Source organism: Catharus ustulatus, chromosome 9 (assembly GCF_009819885.2).
Source record: "Catharus ustulatus isolate bCatUst1 chromosome 9, bCatUst1.pri.v2, whole genome shotgun sequence".
Lineage (NCBI taxonomy): Eukaryota > Metazoa > Chordata > Aves > Passeriformes > Turdidae > Catharus > Catharus ustulatus.
The window spans coordinates 15,886,233-15,900,558 of NC_046229.1; the positions used below are offsets into that span (position 1 = coordinate 15,886,233).

A 14,326-nucleotide genomic window follows, 5' to 3' on the forward strand; every position below is an offset into this window, starting at 1 on the left:
GGTGAGTCTAATGTAACTCTGATCTGGCTTCCAAAACAGGTTTTAGAAAATTATTTAAAACTGATTTTTTCTGTCTGGAAAAAATTTAGAAGGAAGGAACCCGCTTCAAGAATTCCCATGTTGTTCAAAGCACAACCACATCACCAACTTGTCCTTTAGAAACTATGGAGAGTAATTAGATTGAGTGAGTTTGCGAAAAGGTTCCTATTTTAACACAAAATTGTAGTTCATTAAATACAGTGACATGACAAAGAGAAATTAAATATTTTATATTCACCATTTAAAGCCAGATATAACGCTAAGAACTGAGAAATTATTAGGCTGCTAGAAAGAAAGGAGGCTTATTTTATAAAATTTGCCCTTTTCCCAGGCATTAATTTGGGTTAACCAAAGCCAGCAAGCTAGCAAGCAGAATTTTATGAAAATTAGGAACTGCAGTTGGTACCACTGTCCCCAGTATCCTTAGCAGGTGGGATTAGTGCTCAAACACTCTAAGTTCACGAGTGGGACCATGCCAAGAATGCCATCAACAAACAGAACCCAGGAAGACTCAAAGAATATCTTGCACTACACAGCAGCATGGAGTTTTTGTTTCTGCTGTGGGAATTTATTTCATTCTGTTGAGCATCTTTTTGCTTTAGATCTTGGGATGATGGGTCTATTAGAAACATGTCACTCCCCTGTAGTATTATATGTGCACACTGAAAGAGAAATCCACAGGGCTGCCACCTCTGAATGCCCCTGTTTGGGGAAATCTCCCATGAAATACAAGTATGGAAAGAAATACATAAATGTCTAATCCTGCATCACACATGCTTCATAATATGCTGGTGCTTGACAGTAACTGCATTGAGTTACCAAAGATTGGAACTGTGAAAGTAAATGTCAGAACAGTATTTGAACACTCAGAGAACTTGAACTCCATTCTGGTCTGTTCATAAATATCCATGTGAACCTTCTCCTGAACCACAGTCTTAATAAAACAAAACTTAATAAAAGAAGGAAATTTATTTGAAATGGAAAGAAACTGGATATTTCTTTCCACTTTTGCAAAGGGTTTGCACAAATACTTGAAAGGTTCTAAGTTTGGCTCTTTCTTCAGCTTTCCTCTAGAAAGAGAGTGAAATGTTGATACAGTTTATGTTTTGCAGCATATTAGTATGCTGATTTTCTCAAGGATAGGAGAAGGGGAAACCTTACTGTAGAGGAACAGCAAACGTCCTGAGAACAACCTGAAATGCCAACTTAGCATTTTGCACTTCAAAAACATCTTTGACTTTTATAAACAGCCATGATGGTAAAATTGAGGCTGTTAAAAATACATGGTTTACTTCAGTAGTTTATAATTCACAGTGGCATTTAGTGGGTGGAGTTGTAAATTAGTAAGTGGACTGTTGCCACAGCAGAGTAGGCTGCTGCTCTGCAAAGGAGAAGCTTTGCTAAGAATAGGAATGTGGTCGCGATGATAATGAACAAGGGCTCTGCATGCCTGAAACATCGATGGGAGATTGGGAGATGGTTGTTGCATGTTTAACAGCTGCTCTAGAAATTAGATGTTATCAAAGATCTGTTTGAAAAATTGAACTGGATGAAAAGCATGCAAAACTTAACCAGTAAGACCTGGTTTCAATTTTTAGTAGCACTACCAAAAGGCAGAATGGCACATGAAATATTTATGTTGTCAATAAATTGGAAGGTACAGATTTACAGCCAACAAAATGCTGCAAGAGGGATGCGGGATTGCAGCAGTCTCTACACATAAAAGGATCTTTTCCCTATTGCTCTCGAGGTAAGTAGATCAGTATGTCAAGAAAGCATTACAATATGTTAATCAGGTATTTGATTTGGTCTGTCAAACACTATAAGAGAAAAGTCAGTTACTTCCTGGAAACTATATTAATGTTCTGAGTAAACCCAGCTTTTTTAATGCACTAGATTTGTCTGAGGGGGGATGATATCACAAGGATGGGTTTTACTTTGGAGTCTTAGTAGCTGTAACAGCCTTATTCAAAGGTTAAAAGCCAACAGCATTATACTAGAAGTCCTGAGTGAAGGGTGCAGACAGATATGGATGGCAATATAAAACATGCCACCTTTAGCTTTTGGAAACTTTACTACTTAGTGACCACTACTATATGATTGCTATTCAGCCAGAAGAAGACAGGAAAATATTCTGAACCCAAATGCATGGCCTACATGACTGCAATAATTTCATTATTTTCGACTTCTTAAATTCCTCAGTTGGTGGACATCAACACAATGCTCTCAGTTTTCTGCCCTTAAGTCACATGTTTGCACTATGTCAACCTTAAAGTGATCCGCAGGAAACTTTCACTGAAGAGCAAAAAAGAAAATCTGTAAGAAATCATTGTGTCTACTTCTCACGCTGCACAACCCTTTGCTCTAGGGCTCTGCTTTGATCCCTGTTTGTGCTGGCCAGCTCCAGGCCCCCCAGAGCAGAAAGGGCTGCACACAGATGTCACACTTCTAAACAGCTTGTCAATGGAGGAAACCAGGTCACTTCTCCTGTAGGAAGATCATCAACAAAGTGATTTTGTCACAAAAATTCTAATCTGGCTGTTTTCTGTGTCAGAATACAGGATATGTTTGAAGCAGAAGACATATTGAGCTGCAGTCCCTCCCTAAATCTTCCCAGGCACCCAAATGTTGAAATCACTCACTATTATATAGACAAAAGAACTTCTCGAGGATTGCTGGGCTGGTAACCTATCACATTCCACTGAGGACTCATCCATTCGGAGCTCAGTGGTCATTGTGTATTTTCTAGAAAAATATCCCTTAGGGAGAGGGATGTGTCTGGTACAAAATAATTGAGTATTTCTGCTCTTACTGGAACAACTTCATTTTACAGAAGAATTTATAGCAGTTTTTGTGACATAGACAGGAAACAGAAAAATACCTTTTATCAAACTTAAGCCACCAATAAACTACTTGGCTGACAGGCTTAAAGGGATGGGGTCCCAAGTAGCCCAACACTTATGCTCTTTGGCTTAAATTCTGTGTTCACACACATTAACAAATCTAAAGCATATAAGATTGGAGTAGGGAGTAGGGAATCCAGGTCAGCTCTTTAAGATCTGCCAGTTTCAGGACTCTACATGCTTACAATTTAGCCTAATTAAAACCATGAAATTATAATTGAATATGGAAATGTACTGGCTAGAAAGTGAATCTGTCACAAGCTCAAATCACTTCATTTATTTTAACTCTCAAATCCTGTCCCACTATGAAACGTGAGCAGCAGTGACACTGATGAAGGGGCACACTACAGATTTGGATGTGGTATCGTCTTTTAAATGTGGTTTTGAAAGCTACTAGCAGCAGTGGGATTTGTTTCCCAGAGCCTGATTCCTCCTGCCCAGCTGATGCCTGCCTGGCCAGCAGTAGCACATTGCTGACAAGGAGTTTGAGCACACTCACCCTAACAGCTCATTAACTCCTGGCTACCTCCTGTGTGTGCAGACCAGACAAGAACTAAAGTATCCTTTTAAATCGTGCATATCCTCCTGGCAGAGTGTCTCTTCACCTTTCTTGTTGGCCGAACAATCTGATTTAAAAGCAGATCCATAGCAATCACAATTAAGTCATTCCTGGAAAACTCCACAGGGAAAAAAAAAATTTAAAATTAACATGGGTAGCAAATAAAGCACTATACAGATATGGGGGCATATTGTAACACTGCATGTGGCATTGATTTGATTTACAAGAACGCTTGGCATCAGTTCAGCCGTGGGTTTTCTTACATACCTTGGATCACACTGAGACAGCTTCTGTGAAAAATTACTACAAAATCCTTTCAAAATCAAAAAATTCTACGACACACACAATGTACATTTGACTGTGTACCTTAGTAAGCCCACAGTAAAAATGTCTTCTTAATAGGAAATCTAAATAAACTGGGATATAGAATAGAGTGTTTTGTTCTTTTCTTCTTTCTCTGCTTTGTTCTTAACCAGCAAAAGATCTCTTTCTACTGGAAGAGTTCATCACTGAAAGCATGGTCAAACTTTTATACAGAAACTCTGGGTTTTACTGCTTTTCTGGCCAAGGACCTTCTGCACAGCAGAAGAGAAACATTCCTTCTTGCTAAGGGCACTGAGAAAGAACAGTGTCTGACTAAAATATAGTCACAAAAGCAAGCACAGTATGGACCAGGAATTTTGGGGTTCATACTTTTTCAATCCATCCTTACAGCAGTAAGATGTTTCATCCGACTGTACTGGAAAACTGCAACAGCATATTCAGCTTTTTTTTTGGAAATGACAAAATCACATTGGCAAAAAGGCTGAGAGGTGAGATGGTGGCAACACCATCCTTACCAAAGGCTTCTAAAATTGTCCAGTGATTACAATGCCCCCAAAAGCAGGCATAATTAGTCTATTTCTTACTATAAAACTGTGTCACTTTGCTGTATGATGCAGATGGTTAAAATAAACTGCTTTAAAGAAAAATAGTGGAATCCCAAAATGCAGTCAAATCAGTACAGCAGTATCCAAGAATTTTGTGGCACAGCACAGATTTCTATACTGCAAAAGGAACAAGGCAAGAACTAATTTAGCTATACATTACACAGTTACTAAAAATAAAAGCAGCAATCTCAAGTAAATGCCAGATCCTTCTGTAGTTAAACAAAGTTTTATTATTTTCTTTATTAGAAAGAAATAATCCACAATAACTAGTCACAAATTAATTTTTAAAATGTAAAATATATGATAAACTAACTCCAGATCAAAAAGGAACTGAGTGAAAACAAATGATCCTTGTGACAATCAGCCCTATTTCTAAGGTAAAGGAGAACCATAAAAAGAAACAAAAACAATCTAAAAAGGAAAAAAAAAAACCAAAATCTAATTTCCTGGATAGTAAAAACATAGGCTGGAATCAAGTTACTGTATGTCTTTGTATCATGTCCCAAAGAAAAGTGTAGAGTTTTTCAGTATGAGCTTTGGAAAACCACACATGCAGATCATTAGCACACATCAATATTTGTTAAGATGGATAAACATTTGCAAAAAACCCCATCTGTATTCAACACATTGCAGATAACTAACAATGAAACAGAATGGCTATTGTCTATGCATAAACAAACTTATGGTTTTGGTCAAAAATATATGTTACTTAAGTACACATTGTAATTCACATATATTTAATTGAATGTACTATTTTTTTAAAATATATCATAGCATATATCTACAAAACTAAATAGAATTTAGAACTGAAACTAAATCTAGAATTGTTTCCTGTATTAGTCCTGTATCAGCTGAAGATTTATCTGTGTTTTACCTGAGGCACAAGTCAAACTTACTGAACAGCAGCTCTTGAACTCAGACAAATACTTAAATATCTCACTGGAGATGTCTCACCAGGACATTCAGAGCTTAAACTATGCCTATATCTAAAAAAATTTCCTATTAATATTTATAAAATACTACTACAGTATATTCCTGAGGATAATGAGATGTAGGAAAATGGCTGGATGGGACAGCCTTGTGGTGGCAGCTCTCTCATGTAGTGCAGCAGTGTGGACTGTATTGGTGCTACACTTCAGGGGGAAAAAAGGGAAGGAACCTAATGTTCTCAATTTTTGCCTGTCATAATAGGTTAGATATCATTGAATTGAAAGATAATCTGTGATCACCTACATTTACCATGGGCTAAAAGGACTCAGGTAAGATTTTACAGCCCAGGACATTCACAGACCAATTTTGTGTGCATACCCCACACATACACGCATGCTGTTGCTGTCATGCACTCGGCCTTTGCACTGCTGTGCTATGGTTTAACGATGGTTTATATCAGGAACATCAGCTCCATTCCCCACGTGTCACCAGCCAGTAGGATATACAGTAATGACTGACCTGCTTCTCCTGCCCACAACAGATGTTTTCCTAGGGAAGAATTACCATTACAGAATTTAATCTGTCAAAATAGTGTAAGCCCTCAATGGCTATGCCTGTAACAAGACTGGGAGCCCAATCTTGACAAGTTTCTTTGCTATAAAATAGATCAAGAATTCAGTCAAACATTGTTATATATGCATCCTTCAAAAACTGCACATAATTCTGTATGCTCTGGTTCTTGTTCTCTGACTTCTGTAGGCTGTTCTCCAGCTCTTTCAAATGTACTTCATGATGCTTTTCATTCTAATGAAAAAAAGAGAAATGCATAGAGAATTAGAAACAAAATATAAATAAATCAAAATAATAATTTAAGACACAAAGTACCTAATTTTTTATAGCTTTATTTACCCATAAATGTTTTCAGAGGCTCCACAAAAGCAAAGGTGTCAAAAAAGGCCTTAAAAGATTGAAGCTTTCATTTATGTTCAGTAAGGACCAAACTGAACACGTTTGGATTGACCTAAAATCAAAAAAAGACCTACAATAATTTATAAAAATTGTAAATTCAGATTACTGTCATCAACTCAGGAAAAAATGAAGATATCACTACATCATTATGGGATTGTTATGCATCTAATCAAAGGTAGATATGCTTCCTGAACGTAATTGATGTGAGCGTAATTACAACTTCATACTCTTTTTTTTTTTGTTTGTTTGCTGTGAAAACTGTACTGAAAAAGAGTAGTAAACTCAATGTTATTCAAGTGATTTAGTTAGCCTGGATATCTGTTAGGTTGATGGGAAATGTCAATGTACAAGTATGTTGTCAAGTTGAATTAATTTACTGTTCTGAAAAGTGTGTATCAACTGTATTAATAGTGTGTTTCAGTAAAAGAAACTTGTTTTTTAAATGGTGACACGGTAAGTGATTTCTTACATCACTAACAGCATTTACTCACATGGTGAAATAAGCAGAGGAGTTCTTTCTTCTTGCCTCCTTCTCACTTCAGCTTCAAGAAGTAGCAGTTCTGTCTGAAAGGCTTGTTCTTTGTATGATCTTCAGCTACCTATAAAAGTAATGAGAGAGAAAGGATATAAATGTTTTATATATATATATACATTTATTCTTAAAGCCCAAATCAATTTATTTTCTTATCTCTTAACATTAATAGATCTATTTCCTATTCTTTCATCTAAACCTAACTTATTTCTCATGCCCAGGACTTAAACGAACCTGTGAAATAGTCTGACTAAATTGGAAGGCTGTTTCAATTTGGAAAAAAAATGTAATAAGTGGAACAATTTTAGCTTATTTTCAAGTTAAGTCAAAATTTTAGCTTTTTCAAAACTGAAGAAATATTCTCAGGCAGTATTGAGAAAAATCATATGGTTATTTCTACACTATTAATCTGAAATTACAACTTCATACATTTTTTCTGATTAAACTAATACAATTCACTACAATCTAAATTCCTACATTTCCTCTTGAATTTGATTTACTGTTTGCATAATTTCTACAAATGACAAAATTCACCTTAATATAGAAAGAATGCAAACTCTTCCTCTAAAAAGAGAAGGATTTCAACATAACATTCTTGTGGGCTTTTATAAAAAAGAAAATAAAAGGTAAGATTAAGCTTTTATACAGAAACTTTTTGCTGTATGTGTGGGACTTAACACAAGTTGCTTGAATTATTTTGATTAGTCAATTAAAAAAAAAGATAATAAGATGTTGGTCAATTAAAACTTGTTATTTCCATAGTATCCAAACTTGGCAAAGAAATTTAATTGTTCCACCCATACTTAAAACATGAACAAATTCACAGTAACTTTTTCATATTTCTCCCTACATGCAAAATAGTCTTGTCCCATAATGTTTTCTCAAGCTCATTTTTAATGCTATTTTTAAATAGAAAGTAGCAAACAAGATTGAGAAATGCATTAAATCACCAATACCATTTTTCTCCTCTCTTCTAAAGCAGATTCAAGTTGTGTGATTAATGCATTATATTCTGCCATCTTCTCTTCAAGCTGCAATTTACTGCTCTGAAGACTCTCATCTTCTTTTCTGAGCTGATGAGCAAGTTTTTCATTTTCTCTCCTAATTGTCTTTATGGAAAACAGATTAGTGCATTATAATTCACTATAGCAGAAAAGTATAGGAATTCATTTCAATCAGATTTTTCTAGTTACCTTTGAAGATCTTCATGTTTCTTCTGAATGCTACAGATCTCTTCTTCTAAGCAAAGATTGCCCATAGAAGTTACACTATAGTTATCCTGTGAAAATGACAGTTTGTTCTCTAGTTGAAGAAGTTTCATACAGGATCTTACTAAAGTAAGCCTGTCTATTAAAAGCCATTAAAAAATTAAACTGTAATTTCAGATAAATACTATGCTTATTCAGACAAATGCTATATTATAATCAAGCAAACAATCTTGTATTATTAAATCTTGTATAATTATAATAAATCAGTAAAATACAGCCAAAGTTGGTGACCAAAATTTTGTGTGAACACTTTAAGGCAGAACACTTGCTATGTAAAAAAAAATCCTAAAAAACTTCATGTGCTGCTCAAGCAGCCTTGTGTATTAGGAGTTGGTCAGGTCTACCCAACCAGCAAAAAAGACTCCCTCACACTACAGTCACAGGAAGCACAAAAATAACACTGCATATACAAGTTATCATAGGAGAACAGTGCAGCACTGGCAAAGAATTTCAGAAAAACAGAACATCAAAATAGACAATAGGGTTCATTAAAAGAGATAAAGCAGCAGAAGAAGCTGAGGGAAGCAAGATGACATTCTTCTCCTGCCAAGCATCCAGAGTGCTAAACTTTCACACTTTTTCCTTCAAATCTTAGTAGCAATGAGATTACTGTTCCTTAGTCCAGCTGAACCCAGGGGAGGTTTCTGCAGAGGGAACAATTGCTCCAAAATGAATTTTCCTAAATTTTGGTCATAGGGTCAAGAGTGAAGGACATCTATCACCAAGACTTAATGAATAAATCTATTAATGTTCCACCACACTAGAGATTTTATTCCCAATTATTTTGCTACACTAAAGAGGGTATTCTGCACTTTTTCAGGAAAACATGCACAGTATTTTCACTACTTTAAGGTGCACCCGTTTGACTAAAATTTTCCCCAAACCCGGAAGTGCGGCTTAAAGTCAGGTGCGCCTTATCTGATTTACAAAGTTCAGCGATTTGCCTACCCGGAAGTGAGAGCTGCGAGCCGCGGGGGAAGCCGGCAGGGCCATGGCTGCCAGGTGGAGGCGGGGCGGAGCGGCGGCAGCGACGCCCCGGCCCCCTGGAGGCGGGATGCCCCTCCACAGCCACGCCCCGGTCCCGTGGAGGCGGGACGCCCCTCCACAGCCACGCCCCGGTCCCGTGGAAGCGGGACGGCCCCTCCACAGGCACCCCCCGGCCCCGTGCAGGGGCCCATGGCTGCCGTATGAGGCGTTGCCTCGTCCAGAAACTGCACGGGGGAAGCTGGGGACGCGGCCTCGCAGCAAAAAAAAAGTGCACCTTATAGTCCGGTGTACCTTATATGATCTAAAAAGTTGCAAATTTTGCCGACTCCCCAGGGATGCGCCTTATAGTCCAGTTCTCCTTATGGTTGTGAAATTACTGTACAAAAATTTTAAAAAGTCATTACCAGAAAAAAACAACCTACCGAAAAAATACACCCTAAAAATATACATGGGTAGGGGGCCACCGCAATGCATTATGGGTAGGCGGGGCCGCAATGCATTATGGGTAGGGGGCCGCCGCAATGCATTATGGGTAGGGTGCCGCCGCAATGCATTATGGGTAGGGGCCCGCAATGCATTATGGGTAGGCGGGGCCGCAATGCATTATGGGTAGGGGCCCGCCGCAATGCATTATGGGTAGGGGCCCGCCGCAATGCATTATGGGTAGGGGCCCGCCGCAATGCATTGTGGGTAGGGCCCGCCGCAATGCATTATGGGTAGGCGGGGCCGCAATGCATTATGGGTAGGGGCCCGCCGCAATGCATTATGGGTAGGGGGCCGCAATGCATTATGGGTAGGCGGGGCCGCAATGCATTATGGGTAGGGGCCCGCCGCAATGCATTATGGGTAGGCGGGGCCGCAATGCATTATGGGTGGGCGGGGCCGCAATGCATTATGGGTAGGGGCCCGCCGCAATGAATTGTGGGTAGGCGGGGCCGCAATGCATTATGGGTAGGGTGCCGCCGCAATGCATTATGGGTAGGGTGCCGCCGCAATGCATTATGGGTAGGGGGCCGCCGCAATGCATTATGGGTAGGCGGGGCCGCCGCAATGCATTATGGGTAGGCGGGGCCGCAATGCATTATGGGTAGGGGCCCGCCGCAATGCATTATGGGTAGGGGGTCACCGCAATGCCTTATGGGTAGGCGGGGCCGCAACGCATTATGGGTAGGGGCCCGCCGCAATGCATTATGGGTAGGCGGGGCCGCAATGCATTATGGGTAGGGGCCCGCCGCAATGCATTGTGGGTAGGGGCCCGCCGCAATGCATTGTGGGTAGGCGGGGCCGCAATGCATTATGGGTAGGCGGGGGGCCGCAATGCATTATGGGTAGGGGCGCGCCGCAATGCATTATGGGTAGGGGCCCGCCGCAATGCATTATGGGTAGGCGGGGCCGCAATGCATTATGGGTAGGGTGCCGCAATGCATTATGGGTAGGCGGGGCCGCAATGCATTATGGGTAGGCGGGGGCCGCAATGCATTATGGGTAGGCGGGGCCGCAATGCATTATGGGTAGGCGGGGGCCGCAATGCATTATGGGTAGGGGCGCGCCGCAATGCATTATGGGTAGGCGGGGCCGCAATGCATTATGGGTGGGCGGGGCCGCAATGCATTATGGGTAGGGGCCCGCCGCAATGAATTGTGGGTAGGCGGGGCCGCAATGCATTATGGGTAGGGTGCCGCCGCAATGCATTATGGGTAGGGGGCCGCCGCAATGCATTATGGGTAGGCGGGGCCGCCGCAATGCATTATGGGTAGGCGGGGCCGCAATGCATTATGGGTAGGGGCCCGCCGCAATGCATTATGGGTAGGGGGTCACCGCAATGCCTTATGGGTAGGCGGGGCCGCAACGCATTATGGGTAGGGGCCCGCCGCAATGCATTATGGGTAAGCGGGGCCGCAATGCATTATGGGTAGGGGCCCGCCGCAATGCATTGTGGGTAGGGGGCCGCCGCAATGCATTGTGGGTCGGCGGGGCCGCAATGCATTATGGGTAGGGGGCCGCCGCAATGCATTATGGGTAGGGGCCCGCCGCGATGCATTATGGGATTGATACCGCCGATTGCGGGGGAAGGATCTCCGGCCCTCGGGACTTTGGGCCGCCCCCATCCCAATTTTTAGCAGTTTTCTGCCGTGGGGGGAGAGCGCGTTTTAAGGGCTGGCTTCAAAACCATCCCGCCAAAGAGGGGCAGGGTCCCGTTTTTGGGGAGGGGGTATTCTGTTTTTGGGACGATTCTCTATTTTCGAAGGTTCCATTTTCGGGAGGGGGCCTGTTTTTGGAACGTCCCATTTTTGGGGAGAAGTCCTCATTTTGAGGAGGGGTCGCATTTTTTTGAATGTCCCGTTTTTTGGAAGGAGCCTCCATTTTTTGGGAGGCGGTCTCGGCCATGTCCGAGCTCTTCAGCCATTTCATGCACGCCCTGGTGCGGGCGCTACCCTTTGTGGGTTCTGGGTGGGGGGTCGTGCCTGGTGTCAACCCCCCCCGTTAGCCCCCGGTCCACATCCCAGGCTCAGGAGATTCTGCGGGTCAGGGGTCTCCATGGATTCTGTAAGGGAATCATGCTCACTGTCCACCCCCATGACCCCCTTGTCCCCCTCCCCAGCTCCAAGGGCTCTGGAGGACCTCTGTGTGTTCGGGGGGGGTGTCTGTGGGATCTCTTTGAGTTCTGGGGGGTTGTGCCCGCTGTCCCCCCCCATCCCCCTCCCCAGCCGGGGGTGGCTCTAACCTGGTGTCCTCCCCCCTGTGACCCCCCTGACCCCCCTGACCCCCCTCCCTCCCCTTATCCCCCCAGCTCGGGGATCTCCGGGAGGTGCTGGAGCAGCTCCAGCTCTGCATGCTGTCGGTGATGGACGAGGGAGCGGCGCTGGATGGCAGTGACGTTCTGTTCACCGTAAGTCAGGGGGGCACCAGGACCCCCGGGACCTCCCTGGGACCCTCCGGGGGTCGCAGCCGCCCCCTGCTCCCCAGAGGCCGAGAATTCTTTGTGGGAATCTCGCCCTGGACTAACCTGCGAGGGGCCGTGGCCGACGCCTTCAGGATGTGATCCCCAGGGGGCTTGGGGGGGGCTCAGATCCCCTGGGGGGGGTTGGGGGGCTCTGGGTGGGGTTTGGAGGGAATTTAAGAGGGAATTAGGGGGTTCAAACCTGCAGAGGGTTTGGGGGGATCTTGGGGGAAATTTGGGGGGCTTTGGAGGTTTTTGGGGGGGAATTTGGGGGCAATTTACAGGGGCTTTGGGGGGTTCAGGGGGCTCTGGGTTCAGACCCCCGAAAATTTTAGGGTTTAAAGATTTGGGGGGTTTGGGAGAAATTAGGAGGGGCTTTGGGCCAACCTTGGGGGAAGTTGGGGGGGCTTTGTGGAGAAATCCAGGAGAATTTGGAAGGTTTTGAGGGTTTTTTTGGGGGCTCTTTTTTGAGGGGTCTTTTTTGAGGGTTTTTTTGGAGGAGGGGGGTTTCTCGGTGTCTGCAGCAGTTCCAGGGAGGTTTCTGGGGGTCCTGACCCCCCCACACACCCCCTCCCCAGGACTTCACAGTGTCCACGGTGCCCGTGGCGGGGTGGGGGGCACCTCAAGGGCTTCCTGAGCATGGCCGACCCCCAGACCATCGCCCACAAGGGCAGCCACGGTGCCTGGTGAGCCCTCAGGGTGGGGAGGGGGCTTCAGGGGGGAAAATCCCAATTTGGAGTGGGGGCTTCAAGGGGGGGGGAAATCTCAATTTGGGGAGGGGTCGGCCAGGAGCTGCACGTAGCGAACCACGGAGCCGTGGCTGAAGCAGTTCTTGAACGAGAGCTGGGCAAAGAGACGAAAGAGGGACACCCCACAAGGGTGCCCCAAAAAACTCAATGAGACCCCAAAAACTCAATGAGATCCCTGAAGGGATCCCAAAATTTGGTGAGAGCCCAAAATACTCTGAGAACCCAAAATCCTGGTGCGATCCCTGAACAGCCCCCTAAAAACCTGGTGAGACCCCAAAAATTGGGGTGAGAGCCCAAAAAAACCTGGTGAGACCCCCAAACTCCCCTCTGAGACCCACAAAGGGTCCCCCAAAACTCAATGAGACCCTTGAAGGAACCCCCAAAATTCGGTGAGGCCCAAAAACACCCAGTGAGACCCCAGAATGGCCCCCCAAAACACACTGAGACCCTCAAAAACCTCCTGAGACCCCCCCAAGGGGACTCCAAAAAACTCAATGAGACCCCCGAGCAGGCCCCAAAAACTCACCGAGACCCCCTGAGCACAAACCTTGTCCTTCCCCCCAGCCCGCCCCTGCTCTCAGGTGTCCTCCACACCTCTCCTTGTGTCATTAAGCACCATCCTAGGGTGCAGCCAACAACTTTCTTAACATTACAATGGGGACAATTGCACAGAGAAAGGAAGAGGACACCCACCCTCTAGGACCCTGACTTCTGAGTGCTAGAGGCACTCCAAAAGAGTCACACCCACCACCTAACCCGCTGGGATCTACAAAAATCGCAGTGGGACCCCAAAAACCCAATGAGATCCCTAAAACACCAGGTGGGACCCACAAAACACAAACTTAGACCCCGGAATTCCCCCCAAAATCCCACTGAGACTCCCCCAAGGGACCCCCAAAAAACCTCAATGACACCTCTAAAAGGGCCTCAAAATTCAGTGAGGCCCGAAAAAAAAATAGTGACACCCCAGAATGGCCCCCCAAAAAGTCTTCTGAGACCCTCAAAAACCTCCTGAGAGCCCCAAAATTCCCCTGAGACCCCCCCAAGGGGACCCCAAAAAACTCAATGAGACCCCTGAGCAAGCCCCGAAATTCGGTGAGAGCCCAAAAAGCTCCAAGACTCCAGAAGGGCCCCAAAAACCTTAAGAGATCCCCAAGCAGCCCCCCAAAAACATTAGAGACTCCAAAAATCCTGGTAAGAGCATAAAAAAAACCCGGTGAGACCCCCAAAAAATCTACTGAGACCCCTTAAAATCTGCTGCAATACCCAAAAACACACTGAGACCCCTGAGCAGCCCCCAAAATTTCAATGAGACCCCCAAAACCCACTAGGATCCACAGAAGCCCAGTGGGACCCCTGAACAGCCCCCAAAAAACCCAGTGAGACCCCTAAAAAACCAGGTGGGATGCCCAAAAACACACTGAGACCCCCGAATTCCCCCCAAAATCCCACTGAGACTGCCCCAAGGGGCCCACATAAAACTCAATGAGACCCCTGAAATGGCCCCAAAAATTCGGTAA

General features: G+C 44.3%; 1 protein-coding gene across 1 annotated transcript in view; it reads right to left on the reverse strand.

The window, feature by feature from the left end:
• Positions 1-4,748: 4,748 nt before the first annotated feature.
• The window catches only part of ODF2L (outer dense fiber of sperm tails 2 like), a 39,187-nt gene continuing 29,609 nt past the window's right edge, over positions 4,749-14,326 (reverse strand). Inside the window, 6 exon segments of the mRNA XM_033067589.1 lie at positions 4,749-6,164; positions 6,821-6,845; positions 6,847-6,918; positions 7,362-7,375; positions 7,818-7,968; positions 8,043-8,208. Of these exon segments, the coding sequence (XP_032923480.1) occupies positions 6,036-6,164; positions 6,821-6,845; positions 6,847-6,918; positions 7,362-7,375; positions 7,818-7,968; positions 8,043-8,208 (557 nt within the window). The 3' untranslated portion in view covers positions 4,749-6,035.